At 39.5% G+C, this 15,148-nt stretch overlaps 1 protein-coding gene across 2 annotated transcripts; it reads left to right on the forward strand.

The window, feature by feature from the left end:
• Positions 1-1,462: 1,462 nt before the first annotated feature.
• acp2 (acid phosphatase 2, lysosomal) lies at positions 1,463-12,862 on the forward strand. 2 transcript variants are annotated; one of them, XM_069534416.1, is made up of 13 exons: positions 1,463-1,624; positions 5,930-6,025; positions 6,219-6,305; positions 6,522-6,582; positions 6,709-6,800; positions 6,915-7,013; positions 7,456-7,545; positions 7,990-8,073; positions 8,776-8,824; positions 10,763-10,851; positions 11,011-11,117; positions 11,629-11,804; positions 11,917-12,862. In XM_069534416.1, the coding sequence occupies exons 1-13, from the start codon at positions 1,535-1,537 to the stop codon at positions 12,060-12,062; spliced, it is 1,266 nt and encodes a 421-aa protein (XP_069390517.1). In that variant the 5' UTR covers positions 1,463-1,534; the 3' UTR covers positions 12,063-12,862. The 2 variants fall into 2 exon arrangements, with proteins under 2 accessions (XP_069390517.1, XP_069390518.1); XM_069534417.1 differs by lacking the exon at positions 1,463-1,624 and adding an exon at positions 5,121-5,239.
• Positions 12,863-15,148: the final 2,286 nt, after the last annotated feature.

Here is a 15,148-nt window from a genome sequence, read left to right on the forward strand (position 1 = left end):
CCCTGTAATAATAATTATCAATCGTTAATGATATGTACTGTAGCATTAAGCAACAACACTCAAAACACAGTCTGAATAAACCAGTAATCACAGAAACTGTTTTACTGTTATGGGCTCACATAGAAAATGAAACATAAATGCTGGCAGTAAAACACAAATAAAACCCTGTTGCAGGTCTGAAAGTATCTTGAGAGCGACGTGTGAGGAAAGTGCTCTTACTATACATATCGAGTCCTCACTCCTATAGGCCGTGACACAGTCGGCTACTCACTTAGCACCAAAAGTTCATCATCATTTAGAAACGTCATGTTTCTCTATATTGACTAATCAGGCAGATACAGGTTAACACCTTAAATCAGCAGGATACTGTGTCACCCCATAAACCCCCAGGTAAAAAGAGATGTACCTCCAAAACAAACTATAGAGTGGCTACACGTCATAAAGTGACATACCCTATTGTGTTGCCACCACATTACTTTATTATTGTTATTATTATAGACACTCATAGCTCTGGAGAATTAACTCGGGGGTACACATGTAATGAAAAGATTTTGCGATTGTCTTTCATTCATTCTGCCATCTGTTCATTTGGAGTTAAACTGAGTTGAACTATTTCAGATTAGTCTGGTCTCTGGAGTGGGCTGGCACAGCTATGCTGTGAATGGGCCAGCAGAGGGAGAGTCAGACAGATTGGGGAGTGGGAATGGTACGGAAATCAGTCAGCAGAGTGAAAGGAAAGGAGGGAAACAAGGGAATTATTTTCGTGGAGTAGTGGCAAGGAAACAAATGAGACTGATGACTAATTCTGAGAGCCAAAGTGGTGAAGTGGAAGTGAATGAATTTTAGGTAATATTATGATTTATTGAAGCGAATGGAGTCCAGTCTTTGAGCCCAGTTAAATTAACCACAGGTTAAACATGGTAAAGCATAATGTGACAAGTGCAAGCAGAGTGAAGGGAAGCAGGTGGAATAAGTGAGTAATTTGGGGAATACCAGTTGATAGAAGAAATAATGAGCAAAACTGAAAGGTGGGAAATTGAAGGATGCACAGAGATTACAGGCCTTCAGAGAAGGGGTGAAGTGTGATAGTGAAAGTATATTATTGGAATATGAGGAGGAGACTCTTCCAAAGAGAGTAGTGCTGATACATGACATACACAGTGAGGGAATATATACCAAAACCAATAAGATGCTTCAACTGTCAAAGACTTGGACATACTGATATGAAATGTCAAGGGAAAAGAAGCTGTGCTAGATGTGGTGAGGATGTAAATCATTTGTTCAGCAATGAGGACGTGAAATATAAAGTATTGTTTGCATTTTTAAAATAAGCTACATTAGTGAAGATGATTTAAGTTTTGATTTCGTATTATTTGTGTCTTTCCCCAGACCAAACACTCTGACCCACACTCCAGCACAGTAGGTGGCGGTGACGCACCTTTAGCGTTGGGCGCTACCTGTCTTGAAACTAGAAGAAGAAGAAGAAGACAGTTAGCAACAGAAAGCGGTTCTCGTGAGCTGCAGGATCGTGATCATGGCGTCTGCTGTCGGACTAATTCTTTTAACGGTGGTTTCTGTGTGTGGAGAAGCTGCAGCCGAGAAGAAACTAGTTTATGTGACTGTGGTGAGTGATGTCAGTGTTGTGGCGTGTTTACTCTGCGTGTCCCACTGTGGAGTGGACTGACTCTTATTGAACTCCCTTCGAAGTTTAGGGAGTTTTTCTTTTTCTTTGCTTATTTGAAAGCATATTTATTTCTTTTCATTACAATTGAATCGGGACAGAGCGTTTGAGGTCTTTGAGTCAATTCGGCTTCAGGGGTTCGATCTAGCAACGTTTATTTGCTTCGAACAAACACATTTTGTGTGTTTAGTATCAATGCCCCGAGCAAAGAATAGCATGCCAACCCTTTGTAAAAGATGATATCTTATCGGGAAAAGAAGGTAAGAAACAACGAAAGTAGTTTTTTAGGAAGGAAAACATGTGTACAAGTAAATAAGTATTATTTATGTAAACATGTGTGAAAGCCTTTCTATACGAACACTTACAGGAAGCATGTGGAAGTTAGCATGTGTCATTATGACATACAAATCACCAGACATCCTGTGTTTGCCTCGATCATTATAATATTCCTGAGCTACACTTAGTTATCATCATTCCTAAACCTGTCAAGTGATCAAACAACACACCTTATTTCTATGGTGTATCTGGTCTCTGGGTCCAACTGAAAATGTCTTGGGGTCATACATAGCAGAAGTGCTGAGTGTTTTCCAAACCAAGGAGTGTGTCCGCTACTGGCGGCGGAGCAGCGGGTTTATCTCCTGCATTTCCTTCAATACAAGCCGGATTATGCACTGAAGTAAATGTCAGGACTCCACGGTATGAAGTCCTGCATCTTCTGGTCTGTTGGCAACAATCAAAGCCCTGTTAGAACAAATAAATGGATTCAGAAGTGAAACGCTGAAGTGCTTTTACTTTGAAACGGGTTCAAGAAGTGTTGTAAATACGTTTGTGACATAGACAGATCAACTTTGTGTTTCACTGCAGAATAAAATGATCTTTCACCTGAGTTTGAATGTTTATCTGTTGAATTTATGTCACAAACACAAAACAAAAGCACTCCAGCGTTTCTGTTGACGGAATCCATTCTTTTGTTTAAAAAGTTTTTTATTGTGAAATATTTGCAGGAGCTGAAGATGCATGAATTCATACTAAAATAATAAATGTGACCCTCCTAAGTGGGTTTTTTGTAAGACATTGGGGTGGTAGATCTCGGCTTACGTTTTGAATTAAAAAGTGATCTTGTGCTTTAAAAGGCTGGTGACCTATTAGTCTGGGGACTCCTTCGTGTATGATGTTTGTCACATGGAATAATTTGGCTGCTTCGTTATGTGAAAGATCAACACAGGAGAAATGTCTTTGGCAGATATTAAAACACTTTTTCCACCATGTCTTATCTATACATGATCATTTTAATGGAATTTTGAAATCGTCCACAGACCTCATGACAGTGTGCAACAGACCCCAACTTGAGGACCACTCCATTGTGTCTGTTTTCCTGGTTTTAAACACAGAATTAAGCACTTGTATTGAAGAAGCACTTGCTGAAGTATCTTCAGAAACGCCAGCTTGGGTCAGGGTCAAGTCAAGATACACAGGGATACAACAACACAGAACAAAATAAGACAAAACAGAAATAAGAGAGATAACATAAATATAATATATAATACAATAAGGTGTTGAAAGCCTTTCATATAAATGTCTGTCATAATAAGTGCTGTAAATATTATCTTCAAGGAATTCCAGAGCCTCTGGAATTGCAAAAGTTTGGTCACCCTTACTTACCAGCCTTGATTTAAAAACTATAGGAAGTGTTGGTTGGATGACCTTAGATGATAATTTGGAGCATAGGGAGTTAGTAGCTGCATAATATAACTGGGGTCCAGACCTGGAGTTATTAAAAGTGTCTTAAAAAAACCAGAAGGTCGGAAGTTCGATCCCCAGTCTTCCCATCTGCATGCCAAAGTGTCCTTGGGCAAGTTGCTGAACCCCAAATTTCTCCATAGAACAACAAAAAGTGCTAGTAATAGATGCACTGTATGTATGAGTGTGTGTATGAATGGGTGAATGGCAAACTGAAGTGTAAAGCGCTTTGAGTGGTCATCAAGACTAGAAAAGCTCTATATAAATACAACCATTTAAAATCTATCCTAGATTTAAATGGCCACCACTTAAAGGTAAGAAGAATTGTAGAGCTGTGGGACCTGCGCTTGGTGTTTTTTGAAATGCGAGCAGCTTCAACCCTGAAGACAATACATTTCATATACTGTATACAGCTGCTACAACTTCAAGTACTTTAACATGTTTTAAAATTGTTCTTGTAGCTGTCTGGGTGGTGTGAAGATTGTTTATTCCTCTAAAACTCACACCCACACACTTTATTGCGTTTAACAGATGAGTGCCAGTGAATTTTCACACATCTGTGCTCGGTATTGCGGTGATGTGAGAGAGATGCAGTGCAGTTCAGTGTTGCGAGCTTTGAGCACAAACACCGTGACCGCTACAGGGGGAAGAAATCTCGCAATAACAAAGTTGACAACTGGGATAGGAAGAGTAACATTTCTTATTTTTTTAGTTTGACTTTGTTTATTTTTTAAATCATATTAATCTGAGTTTTTAAGGCTTGTCTCTCTTGACCTCTGTTCCCGTTGTTTTGTTAGCTTTACAGATTTGGAATGTGTTACTGATGAGAGAATTTGTGTAGCATTTGACACCCTCGTGTTTTGCTGTGTTGATGCGTTGACATCAACAATCTGTCACAGTCTTAAACTGTGCTCTGGTCAGCAGGTCAATATGGATTTTTGTGTGTGTTTGTTGCAGCTGTTAGGGTAGCTATTCTCGATTTGACTTATTATTGCACTCTTTCTGAGAAAACCATTACCTGGCTATTAATGGATTGTGGTGCAGATACAATTAGCAATGCTAAAGGTATAATCCACCCTTCAACTCGAATGTACACACTTTATCCAGCTACTGTAGACGTAGTCATACCAGAAAACGAGAAACACAGACTGGTTTTGTGGCTTCCCAGTATTTCCACCTGAATAGAAACTCCATGCGGTGGCATCTAGTCATGAGACCATATTGACTACATACAACTCCTACTTTCAACCTACTTTCACCATTAGAATCTATTTATTAACAAGAGCATTTTTAGTTGTGGTTTCTTTTTTATAAATGTCATGCCTTTAAAAAGTCCCTGTTAAGTACATTGATACATAATTGCAATATTATTAGATAAGGTTAAACTTTATTGGCACATTGAACAAGTACAATGAAATGCAGTGTGTATGTCTTTCACAGTATGATTTGCCTTTGTTTCTGTCCTACTTCTGTTTTAAATAATGTTTCCCTTTTTTAATTTGAGATGGTCAGATTCCAGCATCAAAAATGCCTCCAATCCTGCCGAAAATGCTGGGTCGTTAGTGAGTAGGCAAACCCATGTCAGAATCAGAAATACTTTATTAATCCCCGGAGGGAAATGTTCAGATACCAAAGCTTTAAACTCAATGAGTCTCACAGAGACAAAGCTGCGGTTTTGTTTTCCCAGAAATCACTTCTTGAAATTACTTCTAGCACTTTACTGCCACTGACAAGTGCTCTTTTTAGAGTGGTGAAGAGAGAGCTATTTCTATTAGTGTAGCCATACAACAACGACAACAATCATCACTTCCATACAGGGTGAGTAGCGTACAGCTGTTAAAATACGCTATATTTGCTGTTATTTTTCTAAATGCACCGTTATCGCAAATCAGCACTCTGTAAAAGGAAGGAAAATGGTATCCTAACATCTTTGACACCCTTCATTATTCATTTTCACTTCCTTCTTTTTAGTCTGGAGACATGTTGATGCTGTGTTAAATACGTTTCAGCCAGAGAACGTGATTCAGCTGTCAGCAAGTCAAACTTGAAGCACAAACTTTATGGCTTAATAATGTTTGGCAAGATCGTTCCAATCACCACAAGTTGAACCAGTATTGGGACACATTCTGTTTTAGAGGAGCTGCTCTGTGTTCAAGTTAGTTTCATGTGGTGAGAGGTTGAGCAACTGCAACATCAACATGCGTGGCAGGTAAAAGGCCAATACGATTGTTCTCTAAATAACAAAATGAAAAATTACACCAATGAAATATCAAAACGTAAAACTCTCCAAGCCAGGGAAGATACAGTGCAGCAATGAATCCTGTGCCGTTGTGAAAGTCACAGGTTACACAGCTCTTTTTTATGCAATAAAATGTTCCAGTATTTCGCTGCTTTTGTGTTTCTGAGCACCGCACCTTTTCTCCGCTCTATACTTCTTAATTGTTTTTGTTGCGGGGAGGGGAAACCCTCAAGATACAAGTTACCTGACATCTGCTCTCTCCCCTTCAGCTGTTCCGCCATGGTGACCGTTCACCAGTCAAAGCCTTTCCCACAGACCCGCACCAAGAAAGCGACTGGCCACAAGGCTTTGGACAGTTATCGCAAGTAATAACATGTCTTACATATCCTGGGGCTTGAAATACATACACTGTATATACACCATTCATTTAGGGACTGGTGCATCATTTCATGAAGTTACCTGTGTTTTTAGAAATTAGCCAACGTTTGCACCGTTAGTGAGCTTCTTGATAGATGGGAGCTTTGAATTATTATATGTTATGTTAATGTGTGTTTGTAGATTGGGATGAGGCAGCACTTTGAGCTCGGCCAGTTCCTGAGGAATCGATACAAGGGATTCCTCAATGAATCCTACAACAGACATGAGGTGGGACTCTGCTTTTTACTTTCAGATCACATGACCCACAAAGACAGGAAAAAGTAATGGGTCATCCTGGCTTTTGTGATGAAGTTGAGCCACGTGATTAGTACAGCATGGTGTCATCTGTGTAATCATTCTCTCCAGTATATTTGGACTATGCCTTGTTAATGGGGTTTTCTGCTAGTTTAAATAAATTTGAGTGGTCACTTGCTTTTTTCTCAGATCTCAGTTCGCAGTACAGACTACGATCGCACGCTGATGAGTGCTGAGGCCAACCTGGCGGGTCTGTACATCAGCTACGTCTTCTTCCTCCTGCTTTTTCTACAGTCTGTCAGAGCTACTTCACTTTGTAGGACTCCTCTTCCTCACGTTCACAGTCTGTTTTATTTTGACTCCTGTTGCCATCTAGGTCTCTACCCCCCCAGTGGTCAGCAGGTCTTTAACCCCAACCTGAAGTGGCAGCCGATTCCTGTCCACACTGTGCCTCAGAGTGAAGAGAGGGTACGTGTATATATATATAACGTATGTGTGTGTGTGTGTGTGTTTTTCATCACAGAACTGAACTGAATAATTCTAAGCATATTGTCTGAAATCTTTGTTTTAATTGTTTTTCAGCTTCTCTCATTTCCTCTGGGAGACTGCCCTCGCTACAAACAGCTGATGAATGAGACTGAACACAGTGAGGAATTCATTAATGTCACCAATAAATACCAAGTACGCTTTCTTTTCTTTATTCACTTATATATAGGCTGCCAATATCATTTGTGAAATACATAGACATTTCTTTTAGCCTGATTGGGATATTTTCTTGTCTAAATATCCTCAAATTAAAGTTTTTTATCACAAAAGGAAAGACTCAATGATGAACAGTTGAAAACGTGTAATGTAACTATTTAATGTCAAATGTATTTAACTATGTTTTTGTTTTTATTGTCATCTTGAAAGTGTGGTGGCTAGTTAGACTACTAGGTGGTTGTGTTTACTATGGTTGTGTTTGAACATTGTACTTTTAATATTCTAGCCTTGACCATGCGTTTAAGTCAACGATAAACAAAAAGACAAGCTGAATAAATAGTGCATGAAAAATGATCCATGCCAAAAAAGTGGAGTGAATTTAGGTATGTGTTTACAGACCACATTGTGTTTCTGTCTTCAGGACATCCTGGAGCTGGTGAAGAATAAAACAGGACTGACTGAAGTCCATGTGGAAACAGTCTGGAGTGTGTATGACACACTCTTCTGTGAGGTGAGCGCACACAACATACACACACATACAAACAAACAATCATAACATTTGACAGCATGCCATGTTGAAGAATTCGCAGTTTCTGTTCTAATGTCATGATTAGAATGTGCTTCAAGTAAGATGTTTAGATAAGCCACTCTTCTCAGGCATGGTGATCTGCTCTGCCTCGTTTAGCTTCACAGAAAAAAATAGCATCCTGCTAGGCTTCATGAATTTCAACAGAGAAGTTCATTCAAGATAAAATCATGGTGGGCTGATCTGCAACAAACTAAATCTCACAAGTATCTGTTTTGGGCTTGTGACTTGCCCGGGCTGTTTTAAGGAACATGTGTAGGATTTTCTTTCCTGTCACAGTTTCCCAAAAATTTTCAGAGTAATTAAGCTGTGTGTGTGTGTGTGTGTGTGTGTGTGTGTGCGTGTGTGTGTGTGTGTGTGTGTTCTCAGTCCGTTCACAACATGTCAGCTCCTGACTGGGTGACTCCTGCTGTGATGGAAATGCTCAGAGAGCTCAAAGACTTTGGAACAAAGGTAAAAGTAATAAGTTTATTTGTATAGCACTATAAAAGATTCTCAGTCATTAAGGTCAGTGTGTCTCAGCAGTTAAACATGTGGAGCAACTGGACTTGCTTGAGTTTCTTGGAGACGTTTCACCTCTCATCCAATAGAGTCGTTGACCCACCCTGCTGACATCACACGTGACCACTCATACACTGGGCATGCATGCGTATGAGCGGTTGTACCATTGTAAAATACAGAATTTAACTGCACAACAGCTGTTGGCAAAGACAACAGGATCAGTGACGCTTGTACGAAAACGTAGTAGTATGGATCTAGCAACAGAAGGCCTCTTTCCTTTTTATCCAGACAGCTAATTACCCATCCCCGACCCAACTAATGTGACCCTAATGACTCAGAGAGCGGCATGGTTAGTCTAAAACTTACAGGAAACATCAGTAATCCATATCTTGAGTCAGGGGACACCAACAACCCTCTAGTTGGCGGTTGGTTGAAACACCATTGTTAAGGTAAGAAATCGAGCCTCCCATTAGTCATTTAGCACTGAAGAAGCCTTTTTGATTGGAGGTCAAACTATTTCAACAAACACAACCAAGTCCAATTGCCTATATCCAATATATATATATTTTATTTTAATTATCATGGTCATATAAATGCTATTTTGGATTTAAACGTTTTGTAATGTAATCATAGCTTGATGTCCAATTTTCACAGGTCTTTTTTGGGGTCTACAAACAACAAGAAAAGAGCCGACTTCAAGGAGGTGTGTGTGTGTGTGTGTGTGTGTGTGTGTGTGTGTGTGTGTGTGTGTGTGTGTGTGTGTGTGTGTGTGTGTGTGTGTGTGTGTGTGTGTGTGTGACTCAGTCTCAGTGAAATTCAAATTGTTACAGCAGAGACAAAGTTAGACATTTTTTCATTGTATCAACTTCCATTTGAGCAATTTTAATGGCTCACAAATATATAGACTGATTTGAAAAAAAAGGTCAATTAAGATCTCTGCAAAGAGCCCAGTCTCACAATGTGAAAGAAAGGGATAAAAAATTCCAGGTCAGCCCACCATGTTCAGATCCATGACAAAATTCATGATTGTACAGCGGCTGACTCCCTTGTCAAGATCCATGAATTATTGAAATCAGTGAAAATGTCCAAAAACCATCGATCAATAGAAATGCACCAGTATTTTATACATAAAATTATAATGTCTTGTCTCAAACTTTTTCCCCTTTTATTCCGAGTAAAGGGTTAAAAGGATAGGTCACTGAAAAATGAAAATTGCGTCATTATTAAAATTCCTTTATTGTGCCACAACACACAAGCACTACATGCAATGGGGAAATTGACCCTCTGCTTTTAATCAGTGTGAGCACAGTACACACAGTGACCACACGAAGCAGTGGTCAGCTCTTAGGAGCAGATGTTGGGGGATTAAGGTGCCTTGCTCAGGGGCACTTAGACAGTGGGATAGGGAGAGTCCATCTGTCCTCTTAGACTCTTATCAGATCCAGGTCTGGTCCATCCTTTGGTCCAGGTATGTTTTGCCAGTCCGTGGACTTGAACCAGCCAGATGTCCCTCTTTTCTAACCACTAGTCCACCGCAGCTCCCAATTATCTACTCACCATTACACTGATGGAACCCTTCTGGAGTCCCAGGGTTGTCAACAGTGTTGCAGCCAAGGCGACCTCTTCTTCAGACATAAGAAAGAAACGGAAAAAAATCATGCCTCCATAGTTCTCGAGTGGTGTCATCCAAGTGTTTGACTCGAAGCAGCGTTGTGTACATCGTGTTTTTTTTTAAACATATTTTTTATTGTGATTTTCTCATTGATTTAAACAATGACATTTAAACATGAACATTTTAACACATTATACCCCAATCTGGCTAAAAATAAATTAAAAATTAAAAAAGGAAAATAAAATAAAATAAAATATAAAAAATAAAAAATCAGCCTCTAGGGATACACTTTTGGGTAGCTCTAGTGCCGGTCCCAAGCCCAGATAAATGTTGAGGGTTATGTCAGGAAGGGCATCCGGCGTAAAACTTGTGCCAAAACAAAAATGCGGATCACAAATAGGAGGGGTAGTGGATATATTGGCAGATGATCCGCTGTGGCAACCCCGAAAAGGGAGCTGCCGAAAGATGAGGAAGAAGAAAATATAAAAAATAAAACAATGGTAATAAGTATGTAGATGAATAATAATTAAATAAAACAATAATAAATTCCAATAGGATCACAGCAGTGCATAAGTTACAGAACTTGTACAATGAATCACAATTCAAGGTTGTGAGTTTCCAGAAAATCTATATAAGGTCTCCATAAATGAGCAAAATTCTTTTTCATTCTTACGATATATGTTAGTTTCTCCAAAGCGAGACAGGATATCAGTTCTTTTGTCTACATTCCAATCGAAGGTGTGTCCATACTTTTCGTACACCGTGTATTTAGCCTAAAAGTCCTATGATATCCTCCTCGAATTTATTACGTCTGTAAAAGAGGTCCCCTTGGCTGCAACACTGTTTACCCCTGAGACTCTGCTGTTGTGTGGACTCAAACACTTCACCCCCCCTCCATCAGCATAGTGGTGAGTAGATAATGAGTGAATATTCATTTTTCAGTGAACCATCCCTTTAAGTCTGCTGATACAGATTTTTTTCTAACTGTAAACAAATCCCATGACATACTTCCTGTCTTTTTCTTTTCAGGGATGCTGTTGGGTGAAATAGTGAAGAATCTTTCCAAGATGGCCGTCCCAGATCCAACGCAGCAACTCAAAATGATGATGCTGTCAGCGGTGCGCAAATTAAAATATGGAAAACTTAATATTTTTGAATTACTCATAGGTGGGGTTTGTCAGTGTTTATGTGCTAAGCTAACTGTCTGGAGCTTCTCTTGTAGTGTAAAGACACAACAGTGATATTTTTTTTAAGATGTGTGTGTTCTCCTTTCGCAGCATGACACCACTGTCATTGCTCTTCAGAGCAGCATGGACATATTCAGTGGTCGACAGCCACCATATGCCTCCTGTCATATATTTGAGCTGTACAGGGATGACAATGGGTAAAACACACACCCCTCACACACCCAACAATGACTCAATGCTATCCTGTGGAGTTAATACTAGGATAATTAGAGATCTGGATTTTTATTGTTAAACTGATAAAAAATCAGTCACTTAAAATGCCTGATCTTTTTAATCCAGATCCATAACTTATTCTCTGAAGTTAAAAAAAAGGTTGAAAAATGTCTTACAATATTACAGGAAGTGGAAAACATCCCTAGATCTGCACCAAATTTTGATGGGTTCGTCCCCTACCCATACCGCATCCTTCCACCAAGTTTCATGGACATCCGTCGAGTAGCTTTTGCACAATCCTGCTAAAAATCAAACTCACTCAAATAAAAACATAACCTCCTTTTAACAATATAACAATAATAATGAAATGATTTCAGTTATTTCCAGTATATTTGGACAATTCTTTGACAATACTGATCGTCATTGTGGTCACTATAATTATAATGAAACGTTTATAGCTTGTCTTCACTGTCTTGTTCCCCTCTCTGCATGCAGCTCTGTTTCAGTGTCCATGTTTTACCGGAACGACAGCACAGTGGATCCGTACCGGCTGCAGTTACCGGGCTGCTCCCTTGACTGCCCCCTGGACGACTTTGTGAGAATTACAAAGCCCTCTATCTCAGATGACAGGGACAAGGAGTGTAAGGAGCCTTCCAAAGAGACTGGTACAGGTGAGCTCTACATATAACCGCACACACTGACTTTAAAACTCAAAATAATTTCCTCTTTTCTTTTCCTCTCCCCTTCCCTCTCCTTTGCTTTCTTTTGATTGTCCGTCTTCAGAGGTGATCATCAGCCTGGTGGTGTCCAGCTGTCTGCTCCTCTTCCTCATCATCCTCATCCTTGGGATCATTTGCTGCCAGAAATCACCCATGAGCACACAGGGATACCACCATGTGATCAACCAGGAGGCTGGAGAGGAATCCTGACAGAAGCACAAACTCCTTCCTCGGAGATCTCCAAGCCACCTATCGTGGGACAATAGTGATGAAGATGAACTCTAAAACTACTGAGTGACCTTTTCTGATGGTGCCATCAACTCTGGTTTTGGACCCACAATGGTTATTTTTTTGAAACATGAATGTTTTGTGCAGAAATTTAGATTTTAGACATGATTTTAAAAACTATTTTCGAATGACTGAGAAAGTGCTGGAGGGACCAAGGAAACAGGGGAAACTGTCTTTTGTTGTTTACAGTTACCACTGTGTTCCCATTGTGGTCTGATCTCCATCCTGTTCAAGATCTCAGCTAGGGATGTCACGATTAACCGATGTTAAGATAACAGCACGTCACGATTTTTATGGTGTCCAACCTCTCCCGTTTTGTGTGCGCGAGCCACTAAAACATTAGTTGAGAAGAGGGAACTGACTTAACGGCCTAATTTCCACCAGCGCTGGAAAAAATTCCATTGGAGGAGTTCACAGTGAGAGGAGAAATCCTTGTTTCTCGCACACACACACACAAACACCCTCTCTCGCTCTCTCTCTCTTTCTCTTCCTATTAACCATTTCCAATGTAGCCAATTTCCGTCGGTGACCCTCCACAATAAAAGTCCCAGACACATGAAGACAGGAGACAAAAATTCACTGACCAACCTTCCATAATAAGGCAACTAAATAAAATAGCTTACATGAATTACTTTTAAAAAGCCAAAAGTTACACAATAAAAACTAATTGGATGTTGTCATAACAATAAATATTTTAGTTCATTAGTATATTATTTGCTATATATTGTTTGTTGTGTGGCTTTTTCCTTCTATATATAGTATAAATAATCGTGAAACTGTGATATTTCCTCTGACAAAATTTCATATCGTGACATCTCTAATCGCAACAGCTTTTCTGTGACTTTATCACCAACCTCTGGTTAACATCTGCTTTGGCAGTGTAAGTCTTTCCGGCTGAAGACTCCGGTCATGCTCAGTTGGAGCAGTGATCGGTTAGTGATAAACAGGTATGCTGACCAAACATTTCATTCTGCCGTGTTTGTTACTTTCCTACGACGGCATCAGACGCAGGTATCAGTATCAGCTTCATTACTGAGCTTTCTGTGTGGACCTTTTACATTCACAAAAACCTATTAACACTCGAGAGGAAAGAGAAAAACTGAATAATGTGGTATTGGCATTGCTAAGTCTTGGAAAAAGGATTTAGAATATAGTTTTTTTGCATCAGCTTATCTGATTTCCTTTAAAAAAATGTAGCTGAAAAGACAAACTTGTTTAATTTAACTGAATAAGTTAAAGACGTTGAACTCTGCGTCTAAGTCTGGAGTGTTTACAGGGCTGAATGTCCCTGCTGGTTTTTGAAGGTACGTGTACACAGACATATTGTGATGGCCTGTGTGTTGCAGTTTGTGTACAGTGTGTGTTTTAACTCTGAGGTCTTATGACCAAGATGCCTTAAATAGTAACACACTGCTGTAACACTAGGTTTTTAATTTGAAAGTTGTCCGATATGTTTGATTTAATCACAGGAGCAGTAACAGTTCATCATTTAGAAACTCATTCTTAGCTCAAACCTCGGGGCAGAAGATCTTATTAACTGACATTTGGCCCAGTGGTGGTAGTATACCCAGCAAAAATAGATCAACAAAAATAAAGTCAGTGATCATTTCAATCAATGTCTTACAAACATGTTCAGATATAATTCAGCTTTATTCAGAATTTCAGAGTAAATATTGGGAAACTCAAATGTGTGGGATTTTTTAATATCTGCCTTTAAAAAAAATAAAAGGCGGCTTTGAATTATATGAAAACTAAAAACCCTTCCTATAAATGCAGAACAAATTGAATGCTTTTCTTTAATTGTGCTTTCTTTCCATCAGCTCATGAAAGTTTTCGACAACCATGTTTTTCTTTTGTTAACATTGTTTGTTTTGTGTTTTCTATGTCTGGATTTTCATCAAATATGAGGAAATTCATATCACTTGTTTGATTTTGACTTTGAAAATGTGCTGATCATCGCAGGTTGCTCTTCGATTCGTTACCCGTTGATTCCTGTGCTTGTAAACTTTTTGTCGTTTGGTCGTCATCCTGGCAAAAAGGTTGTATGTTCAGATTCACTATCAGCGTTATCACTTCAATTAATGTCATCCCACTGCAGAGCAGATATTCTCTACGAAATATATGAAACACTGTATAGACTACATCATTCACAAACTGAAGTCCGATTTATGTGGAGCCCAGCTCACAGGGGCATTGAGGGAAATGAAAGGGCAGACTCACACTAAGCAAGCATTAAAACAGGAAATAAATATGGAGGTAACATTCAGTAAGGCTGAAGCCAAATCAATAATTAGAAGTAGATCATGACTGACGGGCAAAAACAATGGGATGAGGGAGGAAAAGGAGGCCATCTGTATCAAATAAAGCAAAAAGTGGGAGGAATGAATACAATCGGGAAAGAATAAGCTAAGAATAGGACACACAGGACTAAACAAAACACTGCATTAAATAGGGAAGCACCCATCAGGACAGTGTGACTGTGGTTTATGGGAGGGAACTATGGACCATGTCATCTGTCACTGTCAGATATATAACAAAGAGAGATCAACTGAAGAGGGAGCTGAGGAAATGTGGGGTGGAAGAGTTAAGCCTGAAGAATTTGTTCAGTGTTGGAGAAGAACAATATGAAGTATTGTTTGAGTTTTTAAAAGAAACTGGTTAAATGAAGAGGGTTTAACTTTAAGTAATGTCCCTCTAGTTTTTTAGACCAAACACTCTGACGCACACTCCAGAACATTAGGTGGCGGTAATGCACCGGGAGAGAGAGTGACCATATTCCTTATTGGACATCCAGCCGTCCCTGCACCAGCCCAAATCAACCGGTCATCTCTACCTTGTCTGCACCTCTCATCAGTCCACTACGGCCAAACCGGGAAGAGACAGAACCAAACTGAAATTATCACCAGAACACCTGACAGTGAGCAGGCTAAAAAATAAGGAGTGTAAAAAGAATTTCCCCCTTGGGGGATCAATAAAGTATCTCTAGAATCTAGATAAATTCATCTCTG

The sequence above is a fragment of the Paralichthys olivaceus genome, chromosome 11, assembly GCF_024713975.1.
Source record: "Paralichthys olivaceus isolate ysfri-2021 chromosome 11, ASM2471397v2, whole genome shotgun sequence".
NCBI classification, from domain to species: domain Eukaryota; kingdom Metazoa; phylum Chordata; class Actinopteri; order Pleuronectiformes; family Paralichthyidae; genus Paralichthys; species Paralichthys olivaceus.